Here is a 17,020-nt window from a genome sequence, read left to right as displayed (position 1 = left end):
TTTAACATAATCTATATACTTTGCTTCATTTATGAGAGAATTTGAAGCAGTTACCTAATTTGCTCTTATTGTCACCATTTTATTGAAATGGAAAATAACTAGACAAAAAGAAACCTTAAAAGATTGTCGCCTCAATCTCTTCTCTTCAAGGCACAAGTTACCCTTAAACTCTTCTCTCCAGGTACCTTACACCTTAGTTGTGATTATCCAGCTGTCCTAGAGCGAGCCTGTGATTTCTCTGTTGGTGATCTTATGGCAGTATTTCACATTATTATATTTTTTTAAGGAAATCAAAGTGTTTCCTGATTGAAAAATAAGAATTAGTGCAATTGTTGTATCTTCTAGTTAATATGCCTTCTCCTAAAGTAATTCTCAAATTGTTTGAAACTGAAAGCCAAGAATATGGCAGAAAATAGAAATCATTTGAAACTGGTGAACATTTCAACTTGAATATATATGTCCAAAAAATTAAAATTCAAAAATGTTATATGCACTCACATATTCAGCACTCTAACTTAAGCTACAGCACACTTCTGAGATCTGATAGTAACAATATTGTAAAGCTTAATTATATTTTTATGGCCCATGCCATCTGGGCATTTGTTCTGCTTACAATAGTAATAGAATTTAAAAAAAAAATTTAGTTTGCAATGCAATTGTCTTACCACAAATGCATCAAGGCAAATTATCTCTTATTATTTCAGATCCTGTTCTTGTAGTTTGGATTTGTATCTGTTTGAAAATAGAAAAACTTCTCAGCAATTAAAAAAAAAATCACACATGGTTAATTCAAACAGAAGGCACAAAACTCCTATCTTTATTTCTTAAAACTATGCAGCCATAAAAAAGGATGAGTTCATGTCCTTTGTAGGGACATGGATGAAGCTGGAAACCATCATTCTCAGCAAACTGTCGCAAGGACAAAAAACCAAACACCGCATATTCTCACTCATAGGTGGTAATTGAACAATGAGAACACTTGGACACAGGAAGGGGAACATCACACACCGGGGCCTGTTGTGGGGTGGGGGGAGGGGGAAGGAAAGCATTAGGAGATATACCCAATGTAAATGACGAGTTAATGGGTGCAGCACACCAACGTGGCACATGTATATATATGTAACAAACCTGCACGTTGTGCACATGTACCCTAGAACTTAAAGTATAATAAAAATAAAAAAATTAAAATAAAAAAATAAAAAATAAAAAAATTTTGATTTAGATCATAGAAAACACTACTCTTGTTTATGATTTAAAGATTATATAGATCGGGCGTGGTGGCTTACACCTGTAATCCAGCATTTTGGGAGGCCAAGTTGGGTGGATCACCTGAGGTGAAGAATTCGAGACCAGCCTGGCCAACATGGTGGAACCCCGTCTCTACTAAAAATACAAAAGTTAGCCGGGCATGGTGGTGGGCGCCTATAGTCTCAACTACTCGGGAGGCTGAGGCAGGAGAATCGCTTGAACCTGGGAGGCAGAGGTTGTGGTGAGCTGAGATCATGCCACTGCATGCCAACCTGGGAACAGAGTGAGACTCCATCTCAAAAAAAAAAAAAATTATATAGTATATGACTTAAGGATTATTTTCTGACTTCCTAAGTCAACATATGCCTTAGTCCATTTTTGGTTGCTATAACAGAATACCAGAAACTGGGTAATTTATAAAGAACAGAAGTTTATTTGGCTCATGGTTTTGGAGACTGGGAAGTCCAAGAGCATGGCGCCAACATCTGGCAAGGGTCTTCCTGCTGCATCATAATATGGCAGAGAACACCACATGGTGAGAGGGCAAGAGCATGCCAGCTCAGGTCTCTGTTCCTCCTCTTATAAAACCACCAGTCCCATCATGGGGCCCCACCCTGATGACCTTATCTAATCCTAATTACCTCCCAAAAGCCCCACTGCCAAATACCATTAACATATGAATTTGGGGACTAAGTTTCCAACACATGAAATTTGAGGGACACATTCAAGCCAGAATACTATAGAAATGTACTTATGTTTAATTATGTTTAATTGCTTTGTTGCTAGGAACTTTGGATTGAGACAAACACAGATTTTAAAACTACTGCTTTATACACTTAAACATACAGGTTCAGAATCTTTTTATTTTGACATTTTAATTATTTCTTCAAAAAATATTGCAGATTAAAATTTCTCTGCAACTGTAGTTATTACCAATGTTAATAAATGATAATAATGGTTATGTCTTAGTTCTAAACTTTCTCTTAAACGAAAAAGTGGACCACCATTATCAAAATGTCTATTAATTTCTCTAGAGACAAGAAATCTGCATTAACCTTTGTGATATTTAAACATCATAAATGTTTGACATTCTACATGGTAAATTTTCAGACTGATGTATTTCTATACATACAATACACAATTTTTTTTTAATTTTGTTTGTTTATTTTTTTAGAGACAGGGTCTTGCTCTGTCACCCAGGCAAGAGTGCAGTGGCACAAGTATAGCTCACTGTAACCTCAAACTCCTAGACTCAAGTGATCCTCCTGCTTCAGCCTCCTGAGTAACTAGGACTACAGGTGCACACCACCACTCCTGGCTGATTTTTTATTTTTTATAAATAAAGGATTTCCAAGGCTGGTCATGAATATATTTTTGATAAAAGTACGTTGCATTTTTATATGTTGTTTTTTTTTACTTTTTACATTGACATATAATAATTGTACATATTCATAGGGCACATATTAATGTTTTGATGCATTTAATAAATACATAGGGATTAGCTCAGGATAATTAGCATACCCATCATCTCAAACGTTTATTATTTCGTTGTGCTGGGAATGTTTAATTCCTTCTACTATTAGAAATGATATATTATTTTCAACTCTGGTCATCCTACAGTGGTATAGAATGCTAGAACTTAAGGCCAGACATGGTGGCTCATGCCTATAATCCCAACACTTTGAGAGGCCAAGGTGGGAAGATTGCTTGAAGCCAGCACTTCAAGACCAGCCTAGTCGATATAGTGAGACCCCATCTCTACCAAAAAAAATTTTTAATTAAATATTATATTTATTTTTATATATTTATATATTTAATTTAATTTGTTTATATATTTAATTTAATATATTAATATAATTAATGATATATTTAATTTAATTAATTTTATATATTTATATATTCATATATTTTAACTTTTATCTAATATTTTCAAAAAAAGAACACTATAACTTCTATCTAGCCATAAATGTACATCCTTTAACAAATCTCTCCCTCTCCTTCCCTTCCACCTACCCATCCCAACATCTAGTACCTCTGTTCTACTTTTTATAATACTTCTATGACATCAACTTTTTTAGCTCCCACATATGAGTGAGAACAGGTGGTGTTTAACTTTCTGTTCCTGGCTTATTTCACTTAATATATTGTCCTCCAGTTCCATCCACATTGCTGCAAATGTCAGAATTACATTCTTTTTTATAGCTGAATAGTATTCCATTGTGTATGTATACACCACATGTTCTTTATTCATCTTTTTTTGGACACCTAGGTTGACTTCATATCTTAGCTATTGTGAATAGTGCTACAGTAGACATGGATGTCCGGATGTCTCCTCAATGTAATGATTTCCTTTCCTTTGGAGAAATTCCCAGTAGTGGGATTGCTGGATCATATGGTAGTTTCATTTGCAGTTTCTTGAGAACCCTTCATACTATTCTTCATAGTTGCTGCACGAGTTTATATTCCCACCAACAGTGTAATATGTAATATTTAATACCAGATATATATAATTTCATGTAAGTATATATATGAAATAAAACCTTACAGTTCATGTTACTAGCAATATCTTTGATGTTCAACTGAAAATATAGTCAAAGACCTCATTTTACCATGTGTAATCTATTGACAATATACTTTTATAATGTATACAAAAAATACTGAATCATCTTTGTATGTTGTAAGTGTGGAAAATTTAATGATACTTATGTTTTATTATTTCCCTTTGTTCTATAACAATGTATTATTTTATAATACCTTCTGTAATTCACTATGTTAATATAATTCCATGGCAAGAATTCGTCAATTCTACTTGAATGGTTGGTATTTTCTTTTTTCTTTAAATTATACAAGTGATATATGACTAATTTTATTTTTCTGTTACTGCTGTAAAAAATCACCACAAACTCAGTGGCTTAAAATAACATAAATTATTTCCCTATAATTCTAGAGGTTAGAGGTCCACAGTCAGGATCTCAAAGGATTAAGGTCAAGGTATCAGCAAGACTGGTTCCTTCTGGAAGCTTTACAGGAGAATCCATTTTCCATTTCTGTAAACTACCAGTATTCCTTGGCTATGGCCTCATCACTCTAACCTCTGCTTCCATCATTACATGGCCTCTCTGACTTTTACCCTTCATCCTCCTCTTATAAGGACTCTTGTGATTATATTGTGCCCAGGGCAATCATTTCCCCATTTCAGGATCCCTAATCACATATGAAAAGTCCTCCTTTCCATGTAAAGTAACATTCACGGATTCCAGGGATTAGGACATGTACATCTTTAAGGATAAGCAGGGGCATTATTACAGCCTACCACGCATTCTTTTATTTTTAGTTTCAATTTTTAAAAAAATATCATTGTTCTCTTCTACCACAGGGCATTTGCCATTCAGTCTTCTTGGACGTGTAACTCCTTACATTTTCCCCCTAACTAAATAATTCCTTTTCAGCTCCCAGAATAATATCTCCTACAGGGAAACCTTCTACTTCTCCTCTTTTATATCCTTAAAGCATCATGATGTTCTCAAGCCACAACAAAGCCATCAGAGTTCAAGTTTATCTCAGATGGTTTTCATGTAAGCCCATGAAATGTAACCTTGATATTTAGGTTTATATTTCACAATTTTAGCAGTATAGCATCCAAGACATAATTTTTAAAGCCAACTCTCAGTTATCTACAAGTGTATTATACACATTTAAGATTATCTGAATCAAAAACAAGTGTTTATTGACAATAACACCTCATTCCCTGGCCTAAGGACCTTTTTTTTTTAAGGATCTTTTATTTAAATAATATACTTCTGGCCAGATCTGGAAATCAAAAAGTTATCAATGAGTTCCAATAAAAGTGAGAACCAACAAATTTATAAACTGGTGCTTGTTAAGCTCTGATTTCAACTAGTATCTCCGTATGAATGTCCTAAGAGAAGATGCTGGTTTTACCTAGCAGTAAGAAAGTTAAGCAGTAAATTAAGTCACAGAAGTCAAATAACTTTTAATTTCTTCCTAAGAAAACCATAATAAAAACAATGCTGAAGTATATTCTGGATCAAATATATATATTTTTATGCTCCTTTGAATTACCTGTTGCCTAAAGTTTCCAGTGTTAGTGTAACTAATTGAATAATTATGCAGCGAAAGTTATCGACAGCCAAGATTTTGTTTGTAGTAAAAATGTTATTTAATTCCCCAATTTTTCTTTTATGTATAAGATTAAAATTTAGACTTTCATCAGCATTATCCTTTTGGTCTTTAAAATATCTGAAATCTAACTGTAATTCTATGACAGAAGGTCCATGATTAATTGATTTTATTCAATTTTCTACTCTGTAACAACTCTCTGATCTATACATCCTGTCATTGAATATTTTTAGTATTTGAGTCAAAATCATTTGAGTGAAAGAATATAAGTTCAAAATGGGCAATTGCTGGCATGAGGTTTACCCAAAACCAAGGGCCCTGAGTAGGAAAGCATATGCATACGACCTGGTGTCATTTAGGAACAAATTGATGATACATCGTATTACAAACTGTAGATTTGAAATACTTTAAAATAGGATTTTCAATCCAAGGGTCTGTGTTTCCAAGATTAGTCTTCAGATGCTAGTGAAGTTTATGCTAAAACTGAAAAGCTGCTCCTAAGGAAGTATAATACTTACCGAATGACCCAAGTTTCACTTATTCAGTTACTCACTATCAGGGAATTGTTAAGTATGTGGAAAGGATTGTTTATTACTCTGTAATGATACCAAGTCTCATAAAATATGATCCCTCTCCCCAAGAAAGAGTTTATCTTGGTAATTAATATACCACATCTCAGTATCTGCGGACTTGGATTTTAGTCCCAACTCTGCCATTTACTAATTGTCTGACGTAAAGAAAGTATCTTAGTTTGACTCTATGTCCTTATTTCCTTATCTTGAATAAAATAAGAGAATAATAAAAATAACCTATTTTGTTCTAAGGATTAAATGATAAAATACACATGAATTGCCTAATACAATAACTGGCATATTTTAAATACTCAATGTATGTTAGCCAAAACAATAATTATCATTGTTACTGCAATCTAGCTTGGGAAGTAAGATTTACAATCACAATGTGTCAAATACCAATTTAAGATAATAATAGATTAAATTATTAATTATTACTATGTATTGAGAATGCTGTAGGAAACAAGCCTTCTCTGATCATACTATATATACAATGTACATTTGCACACCCCCTCAGCAAACTGTTTGTTGCCTTCCTTGCACTTATCACAGTCTTTAATTTTTGTTGCTAGTTTCTTATCTGTCTTCCCCACTATATTATAAGCCCTTTTTGTACTGGGGCCATATTTCTCTTATTCATTCTTTGCATCTCCAGCACCTACTATAGTGCCTGAAAAAGGGTAGGCACTCAATAAATATTTGTTGAATACATGAATTAGACAAGGGGGAAATTATTGTTGGCCAGCATGATCAGAGCAACATTGTGGAGAGGATACACTTTAAACAGATCTTGAAAAATGAACAGGATTTGTATGGACAGAAAGAGGCAACAGTACATTTGGAGTTGAGATTGAAAGAAGAATGATGTGTTAATAGATATGAAATAATGGCCGGGCATGGTGGCTCACGCCTGTAATCCCAACACTTTGGGAGGCCAAGGCAGGCAGATCACTTGAGGCCAAGAGTTCAAGACCAGCCTGGTCAACATGGTGAAACCCTGTCTCCACTAAAAATACAAAAATCAGCCAGGCATTGTGGCACGTGCCTGTGGTCCCAGCTATTCTGGAGGCTGAGACAGAAGAATTGCTTGAACCTTGGAGGCAGAGGTTGCAGTGAGTCCAGATCGTGCCACTACACTCCGGCCTAGGTGACAGAGAGAGACCCCATCTCAAAAAAAAAAAAAAAAAGATATGAAATAACTAAAACACAATAAGTAGACATGAAGAGTAAGAATCATTGAATTTCAGAGGAAAAGAGTTCATTGGCATAAATGGTCTTTGGATACCTCTTCAGCATACAGATGAGAAGAATAAGACACAGAGAGCGACATAATCAGTATTACAATCCATATCTTTTCATGTAACTATCCAAGCATTTAAGTACTATATCATGTAAGTAATAGAGCTTACAGTATAATAGGGGAGACTAGAACCCATGACTTTAGGCTGTTGGTTCCATGAAGTAAGAAATAGATGGGAAGGTAACTATGAGCACAGAGTCTAATTAGGAAACAATTGTGACAGTCCAAATCAAAAATGATTAGGGAAACAAGATAGAAAGCAAGAGGAATCTGTATTATAGTTCACTATGCTCTTTAGATTGGATATGAATATTTATGGTTACAGTAAATATGAGACTCTGTTACACTCTAACTGAAAGTCTTTTATATTACACTTGGATGATACATAAATGTAAAAAACAAAGTATACTTTATTTTTAGAGATTCTTTATGAAAATGCAAACAGGTTCCATAAAACCTAGAGGTAATCAAAAACTTATCTGGGACACTTTTGAAAATGAAGACACTGTGTGTACCATGTGGTAGTGTTAAGTGCACTTATAACAAATCATACACAGAAGAGCCACAGACAAATAAACGTTTCAAAAGTGGGCTGATGGCTTCTGACAGCAGTATAAAGCCATCTTTCAGAGCCAGTAATTCAGTCAGACCCATCTGAATCATTTCCTCTATAAATTGTCTTTAGTAAAAATACAAGAAAAAGCACCAGTGAACTAATAATTATCTCCTCTTTGTCATCGGAGTGGCCTAGGTTAAGAAAATGCCACCTTAAAACTAATTTAATCTTTTAAAATTTACCTGAAATTATTGTTATATTTTTGAGTAAAATATAGCACATTTGAATATTATTTATTTTTCTTTTACGTGTATAGATTTAGAAAGTTTATGATGATAAAGATAAATATGTACCTCCGCATTATTTTAGACTACAATTTTTAAATATTTTGACCAAACTAACCAAATTAGTCATTTATTTAATAAACTATTAATAGTAGGTACAGCCTTAGTCTTTTTATTATTTTCCTTCTTTTCACTTTATTAAAAAAAATTACCTAATGAATTAAATCATAAACCTGCAAATTATCAGCTGGCCCATACTACAACTCCATATTAATGATGCAGCTGATGAAAATAAGTATCAATAACCTAAAGATGCATAGTGCTAGAGACAAAGGTGGCATTTTACATTTTTATTAACACTTGTAATTTTCTTCTGCTTGATTTCTTTTAGGCCAAGCCCAATTTCTTCTAAACCATGGGTCAGTGAGCTCATGTTGATTCTCATATGAATGATGGGCTTGATTTTGCAAAGCTATCACCAACTACCAATATCTAGGTCTAGTTACCATCATTATGAACAACCTAGAATATAACAATACAAATTAGAATGCATAATTTCCTTTAATTTCACTAGCTATGGCAATAATAGACACCAACAGAATTGTGTATGTTTGTGAAGCATTATATTTTTAAATGTTATTAGTGTGGAAGTAACGAAATCACATAAAATTCAACAATAATACTCTGTTTTAAGTATATGTTATCTTTCCTTGTTAAGTATCATTGAAATAAAAAAGAACCTGTGTTAACTTAAATGTTCTTAATAAGGCAAAGTTTTGTATTTAGTAAATGATCTCTTGTAACCAGAGGTAAGTTTGAGAGCAACCAGGTTTCACCAGTGTAATACATATCTGCAATAGTAGCTTTTCTACATCCCCCAAAATGAAAACAATATTATATTAATAAATCCTAAGAGGCTTCTATTAGCTTGATAAATAAGTACATTTAAAATACAAGTTAAAAAGGATTTGTTTAAATACTTTAAATGTCTTTATCATAGTATTCTAGTGATGTCAAATACAATTTTCATTTTTAAGAGATTTTGGTTAGAATTTAATCTTTGAAAATATTAATAACAGCTTATACAGCAGGTAAGCTATAAAATAGCACTGGATGCTGTCTATTTAGTTTCTGGTTGAAAAAGCACAGCAGTACTTTAGTTCATTACCTTTGAAAAAAACAGTAACAAGATAATACAGCTGCCTCTGATTAAGATGTAAATTCTTTCTAATTAGAATGTAAATTCTTACATTTAAATGAAGACATCAATTGTCAGGATGCCATATGATATCTTATTCCACCTTGCCTGAATGAAGCCCTCACTGCTCATCTATGCCACTAAAATAGTTTTGCAATCCCTTTGTTCTCTGATTCTTGTAATATTCTCTCTTCATGTTCCCTTTTCACATTGCTTTTGTTTGTTTTCCCCCTTGCATCTGATATTGTTGTGCCTTGGGATTTTGCAGAAATTTGGAATGAAAATTGAGTTCAGTCAGTGCCAGTATTTGCTTGTGCCTCAATTACTTCTGCTGAATTTTCCTCAATGCAAATCAGGCAGGTTGCATAAAGTGGTGCATGTATTTGAAATAATTAATTTTCCGTAAAATGATGGATCAAGTCCAATCAACCTTCATGAAATCTAAATAATAGAATAGAGAATTAGAAATTAATTAACATTTTGTGTTGTTAATACTTTATGGTATAATCTAGCAATGGTAAGTTTTACTGTTGATTCTAACTTTTTCTTTATCAAATGTTGATGAAAACCTTCTGCCTCAATCATTTCTTGCCAGAAATATGCTAACAAGGAATTCTGTATCAATAACATTGAAGCAAACATTTCAAAGTATAATGATTACACAAACAATTGACTAGTAAGTTAAATTATTTGTGCTTCTCTTTACTGAGCAATGGTAAAAGTTTTATCTTGCATAATATACTCTAATATATAGAAATCTACTATTAATGTTGGGTAAGGCCATGACCCTTTGAGCATCATATTATTATATATTTATGCCATGTTTCCTCAACCAAAAGAGCTGTGACTTTAGAGGCAAACTCAATTCCACCAACCTTACAGTGTTAGGCAAGGAGAAACCTAGACATTGAAAGAAGGCTTTACAGATAGAAGAGTACCTACCCAAGTTTGTTGTATTTATTTTTAACTATTATAGAAAATTTCAAACATACACAAAAGTAGAGAATAATATAATAAACCCCTGTGGACCTATCAACCTTCTTCTCTCCTCAAGGAGTTAACAGGGAAACTAAACATACAAACCTGCAATATAATGATTGGAATGCAAATAACAAACAATAACGTGCAATAGAAGCTAAAATGTAGTTAGAGAATAGGAATGCTATAAGTGCTTAGAGAAGGACAGTTTGTGCTGAATGGACAGAGAAGAGAAAGAACATGCCAAGCAGAGTAGAAATATTATAAGAGATTTAGGGGTGACCAGTGTCTGCGATGGTATAGAAAAGACCAGCACTGTATGATTAATCATAAGTTTCATTTTGGATGTAAGACTACTTAAGTCTGGTAAGATGTAGGAATTTGAGAGCCAGGCAATACATTTTAGTAACAGTTAGCCAAGGTAGTATTTTAGGCATGATAATGATAGAATGAAAAATACCTTCTTTTTGTCCAAACAAAAATCTGTCTTGTTGTAATTAAAATTATTTGCTTAGAATTTTTTTTATCGTGTTCACAAACAGAAGGACATTCTAGTGACTAAAATATAAATTGCAAAGAAAAATTTTTTATTTCTAACCCAGCTAGTTAAAAGTAAATGTTAGTAATGACTCTGCAATGATGATGTTTACTATATTTCATTTTACTTCCAGTACAATCAAGAGAAATATTGCTGTTGACTCATATTGTTACTTAAAAGTTGTTTAAAACCATATTTGTTTTTACACAATTCCAAATTTGTGGAATTTACATGCCGTACCAGTTTTCTATTGCTGCTATGAAAAATTGCTATAATTTTAGTGGGTTGAACAATACAAATTTATTTTCTTACGGTTCTGGCAGGCAGAGGTCCAAAAAGGGGTCAGTACAGCTACGTTCCTCCTGGATGGTCCAAGGAAGAAGCTATTTCCTTGCCTTTTCCAGCTTCTAGGGGTTGCCTGCATTCCTTGGCTCATGGCTTCTTCCTCCGTTTTCAAAGTGAGCAACATTGGGTTGAGTCCTTATGTTACCAACTCTCTGGGTTTTTTTCTGCCTATCTCTTTCACTTTTAAGGATCCTTGTAATTACATTGGACCCACTTAAATAAACCAAGATTTAAGTGACTATTTTAAGGTCGACCAATCAGCAACCTTAATTCGATCTTTAACCTTAATTCCTCTTTGCCATGTAAGGTAACACATTACAGGTTCCAAAGACTGTGGTGTGGACATTTTTTGAGGACTATTATTCTGCCTACCACACATTTCTTTCATTTTTACTCATCAGTAACCACTATGATAGTTCATAGAGACAGAAGAACCACTTCATTGGCTCAGTTGGCAACTCTTTCTCAGATTTAAAATAAACTAATATTTCTCATTTTAGCTGAATTTGAGAAAAAGAAGAAAGAGAAATTAGACTAAATGCTGTAAATTAAAATTGTACAACCAAATGAAATCAGTTTTGTAAAAAATGCTTAATAAAATTAGTCTTTGTGGACATGGCCAAAAAAACTGTATTTCAAAGAAGGGAATAAGAAGCCAGAATTAGTTGATTACTTTCTATGTGGCGGACACTATAATAAATGTATTAAGATATTATTACCTTTTAATATTTAAACACTCCTATTATTAGCTGTATTTTCCTTTTAAAGATAAGAAGCTGAAGATGGAAAAATGTAGGTAGCTTCCCAAAAGACATGCACACAGTTACTGAGAGATTCCAATGTGTTCACGTTACAGCATGCTGAATTGTGTGAAATGTCAGTTGTATCAATCAAGAAACAATTTCTAAATATTAAGATCAGGCATTCAAAGTGTTGTGGAACCAACAAGCAAGTATGAGACATAATCCCTGCCTTCAAGGAATTAGTAATCTAGTTGTAGAAATAAGGCTAAACACATAGCATAGGTGTTTTAAAGCATGAATTCTGGTGTCAGACAGCTTTAGGTTAGAATCCTTGCTCTTTTACTGCTTAATCTTTTGCTACTTATATGTGAGCCTAGGTTTCCTTTCCTGCCTCATTGGGTTGTTACAAAGAGTAACTATACATTAAGTCACTTAGCCTAGGATCTGACACAGAGCAAGCAAGCACTCAATAGGCGGTAACTGCTTTACTATAATAAAATTCAAACAGTACAAGGGCTGAGTTAATGATTACACAGTTAAGGGATATAGGAGTTTAGCAGAAGAAGAGCTAATTGTCAAACCAGTGATTTCATGTAAAGTTAGAGATATATATTAATACAAGGAGGTTTGTTTGTTTGTTTGTTTGTTTGTTTTTGAGACAGGGCCTCGCTGTGTCACCCAGCCTAGAGTGCAGTGGCATGATCGTAGCTCACTGCAGCCTCAAATTCCTGGGTTGTAAACCATCCTCCTGCCTCAGCCTCCCGAGTAGGTAGAACTACGGGCACACACCACCACATCCAGCTAATTTATTTGGTAGAGACAGGATTTTGTTATGTTGCCCAGGATGGTGTCAAAGTCCTAGCCTCAAACCATTCCCCGTCTCAGCCTCCCAAAGTGCCGGGATTGCAGGCACAAGCCACTGTGCTCTACCTAGTTTTTTATTTATGAGGATCATGAGTAGCAGTATAGTGTAGTGGTTAAGTGCACTGGCTCTGGAAAAGAATATCTGCTTTTACATTCTGTCTCTTTACTAATTTGTCTATGCCTCAGTTTTCTCATTTGTAAAATGGGGATAAATATAGTTTCTGTATCATGGAGCTGATAAGATTAATATGCAAAGTGCTTAGAAGAGTATCTGGCACATAAATGCCATATAAGTGTTATTTTTAATATCAAGGAATACCGTGTGTAGCCCATCAGTGATCCATTGTAGTTGACAGTGATAGTAAGAAATAATACATGTAGTTTCAGTTTCCCATTGCAATATAGGTGATTTACATAGCTGGACAACCTTACCAATAGGATAAGCATTATACAGGGATATATCAAGTACCTGCAACGTACCTAGCAGTATGCTTTGGATAATACAAAATAACAAACATTCTCAATTTCTATAAACCTCCCTGTCTAGATGAGAAAACAAAACTGATAGTGAATGAAACAGAGATTAATTAAGTACTAAAATGAAGGTAAATTGATGCCAAGTGCGGTAAGAATTCAGAGAAAAGAGAAATCTTTATGGATCATATTACATTACTAGAAAAAGTAGGACTTGAACTAGGCCTGGAATAATGGATGAGATTCTATTGACCGGTGAGAAGATAATGAACAGTTCTAAATATAAGAAATTGCTCAAACCAGGAGTCTTATGCATCTTTTATTCTAAACTTTCCCCCCAACTTGTTAATTTTGCAGCAGGAAAAAAAAAATGAATGAGTTGGCCACAAATGCCGTAAGCCTGAGGAATCATAGATAAATGAAGGAATTGAAGGGATTTAAGAACAAGGAGTCTGTGGATAGAATTCGAGATTTCCAGGAACTTGGATTGAAGAGAAATGTACATGTTTATTTTTACTAGCCTCCCACTGAAACATAACATTTTCTTAGTTATAAATATAGGCAACAAACCACAGTCGCATTAGCAGTAACTGTGACTGTCGTCAACAGAAATCATAGACTTTTTCATATATTTATTGCAGTCTCAAAGTATTACTTACCTCATTTGTAATATATTAGTATCAGGCCCACTGCTATTCTTGTTATTCAATGGTTAATAAAAATGTGCAGATAGATGGTTATATAAAAATTTATGGCCAGGCACAATGGCTCACGCCTGTAATCCCAGCACTTTGGGAGGCCGAGGTGGGCGGATCACAAGGTCAGGAGTTCAGGACCAGCCTGGCCAATATGGTGAAACCTCATCTGTACTAAAAATACAAAAATCAGCTGGGTGTGGTGGCACACGCCTGTAGTCCCAGCTACTCGGGAGGCTGAGGCAAAAGAATTGCTTGAACCCAGGAGGCGGAGGTTGCAATGAGCCGAGATTGTGCCACTGCACTCCAACCTGGGAGACAGAGTGACACTGTCTCAAAAAAAAAAAAAGAATTTATTATTTGATAACATTTCAGTGAAGTTTATTTCCTTTGTAATTTAGTGTATTTTATTTTATACATTTAAAATCATTATTCTGAAAAAATGACATCATCATAGTGCTTCCATTTATGGACCTGGGAATATATTAGTTTTTTGATAACCACATCCATAGTTGACTCATATTGAGCTTACAATCAACTACACCCCACCCTTTCTTTAATGGACCCGGGGTCTCACTATGTTGCACAGGCTGGTCTCAAACTCCTCAACTCAAGAGATCCACCTGCCTCAGCCTCCCAAAGTGCTGGGATTACAGACGTGAGCCACTGAGCCCAGCCCCTAAAACCCTCTTTTCATATGTGCTACTTTAGGCTATGTTTATTTCTGAATATAAGCAAATAGCGTTACTATCAAACCAGTAGCTGGAACTGACAAACATGAAATTCTTAGAGCAGTACTTTATAAAATTTCTACCTACCTAAATATGGACCTTAATATTAACCATCTGAGGTGATATCTTGCAAGATATTTTCTATATGCAGATATACCTGCCCAAGAAAAATTATATTTCTTTTTAAAACAGTGGTGCTTTCTGGTTTGCTTTGCAGAATGAGAAGTAAAAAAGGGCTATTCTGGTGATTATTGCTGTGTATTAAACCACCCCAAAACATAGTTATGGAAAACACTCATTACATTCAAGGGTTTTGTGGGTCAGGAACTTGTATAGGGAACAGCAGGCATGCTCGTTGGATGCACTATTCCATGGTACCTAGGTACTCAGTTGGAAAAATTTGATGGCTACAGTTTGGAATCAACTAGGAGTGTCTTCACTGACCTATGTAATGGTTGATGCTGACTGACCACTGGGACCTCAACTGGAGCTGTCTTCCGGAGCACCTGTGTGTAGTCTTTGCATGTGGCCTGGACTTCCTCACGCATGGTGGTCACTTCTTACATGATGGTCAAACTGCTTAGATGGCAGCTTAGGTTCTAAAAGCTAGTGTCATAGTAAACAAGATGCATTGCCTTTTCTGACTCATCTCAAAACTGACAAAGCTATCACATCTGCCATACTTTATGGATTAGAACAATAACAAGTTCACTCAGATTCAAGGGGAGAAAAATTAAGCCCTGACACTTAATTGTGGAGAAGCAAGGTCACAGTCTACAAGAGTATATGCAATGGGTGATGCTGTACAGTTATATTTGGAAAATACAGCCTGGGTACAGTGGCTCACACCTGTAATCCTAGTACTTTGGGAGAGCAAGGTGGGAGGATCACTTGAGCCCAGGAGTTTGAGACCAGCCTGGGCAACATATTGGGACCCCGTCTCTACGCATAATTTAAAAATTAGCCAGGTGTGGTGGTGTGTGCCTGTGGTCCCAGCTACTCTGAGAGGCTGAGGGGAGGATCTCCTGAGCCCGAGAGGTTGAGACTGAAGTGAGGCATGTTGCACCACTGCAACACTCCAGCCTGGGTGACAGAGCAAGACCCTGAAAAAGAAAAAAAAAAAAGAAAGAAAGAAAATAAAATCTGTACCTGTAAATAGGCATAAAACTGTGGTAGTTTAAAGTATGTGGATCCATGGCATACGGTGGCAGAGTTTTTGTGGAATGGTTATAGATGAAACATCATTTGTCTTAGTGGCTCAGATTTGAAGTTGAGGTTTATAATTATGTTTTTATCATTCTAATAATGAAATTTCTCATTTTATTAGGGTTGGAGGAAGAGTCTGTGGTCTTTTCCAAACTTGAAGATTTGACTTTTTCCAAAACTTGTAGCTTTGTGTTTATCAGCAGATCTGAAAGCCACAAGTATTATCTGATACGTACAATAATGACAGAAGAAAAAAATGTTCTATGTTTTCTTCACTAAAAGGTTTTATGTAAAAAAGAAATATAGGGCGAATTATATAGCATATGAATTATATCTCATTAAACCTTTTTTTTAAAAAGAACCATAAACAAATACTGACTTTTCGCTAATGATATGCATGCTGGAGTGGTTAGGGGTAAAATATACTGATGTCTTCAACTTTCTTTGAAATTCACCACAAATTAGAGAGACTGTTGAATGTGGATAGATCTTTAGAGAGGCAAAAAAGCAAGAGTAGAGAACGGTTACTTGTACAACCTAAGTGATGTGTAAATGCATATTCTCTTATATCTGAAATTTTTCACAATAAAATATTGGGAACAATCATAATGAGACACCACTACATAATCACTGGAATGGCCTTTAGTAAAAAAGCTTTGTTTTTTTCCAAGTGTTTTTTGTGTTAAAAGTTCTGACGTAGTTTTGATGAAGTGAAGTTATATTCACTACTTCATCACTATTTTTATTCAAGCAGAAGGGAAGAGTTAGGCACAGATTCTCACCACAGTTCTGTGACTGCAGAAACCTTTAAGATAAATAATTGTAATTAACACAGCCTTGGCACTGGCAAAACAAAAACTCAGAACTTAATGTGTAAACAGTATGATCTCCATTTCAAATGCTGTTTGTCCTCCTAAAATCTTACACCTCTTTTTTCTTTCTAGGCAATTACTTTTTTTTTTACTTTCCTTTGACCTCGACAATATGTTCCCTGTTTACATTATTCATGGAATCATGAAGGGTCACTATTGTCTGCCCAGTCCCAAGATAGTTTGGCACTTTTTCAAATTGTTTTGCTTGAATTGTAGTGAAGTGGTAACCCGCTGATGCAGGCATGCACTTCAGCACCCTTGTACTATAGTAAGGCC

At 34.7% G+C, this 17,020-nt stretch overlaps 1 protein-coding gene across 5 annotated transcripts in view; it reads left to right on the top strand.

Moving 5' to 3' along the window:
- The window catches only part of ELP4 (elongator acetyltransferase complex subunit 4), a 276,336-nt gene that overhangs the window by 196,118 nt on the left and 63,198 nt on the right, over window positions 1-17,020 (top strand). The window contains exon 10 of one of the 5 annotated variants that reach the window (XM_063671023.1): window positions 15,994-16,336. The exons of the other annotated variants lie outside the window; for them this stretch is intronic. Within the exon in view, the coding sequence (XP_063527093.1) occupies window positions 15,994-16,038 (45 nt within the window). The 3' untranslated portion in view covers window positions 16,039-16,336. Of the gene's footprint in view, window positions 1-15,993; window positions 16,337-17,020 lie in introns of those variants that run through there. 5 annotated transcript variants of the gene reach the window in all.

The sequence above is a fragment of the Pongo pygmaeus genome, chromosome 9 (assembly GCF_028885625.2).
Source record: "Pongo pygmaeus isolate AG05252 chromosome 9, NHGRI_mPonPyg2-v2.0_pri, whole genome shotgun sequence".
In the NCBI taxonomy this organism is placed as follows: Eukaryota; Metazoa; Chordata; class Mammalia; order Primates; family Hominidae; genus Pongo; species Pongo pygmaeus.
Note: the sequence above shows the minus strand (reverse complement) of the source record. Positions and strands in the feature narration are given on the sequence as shown.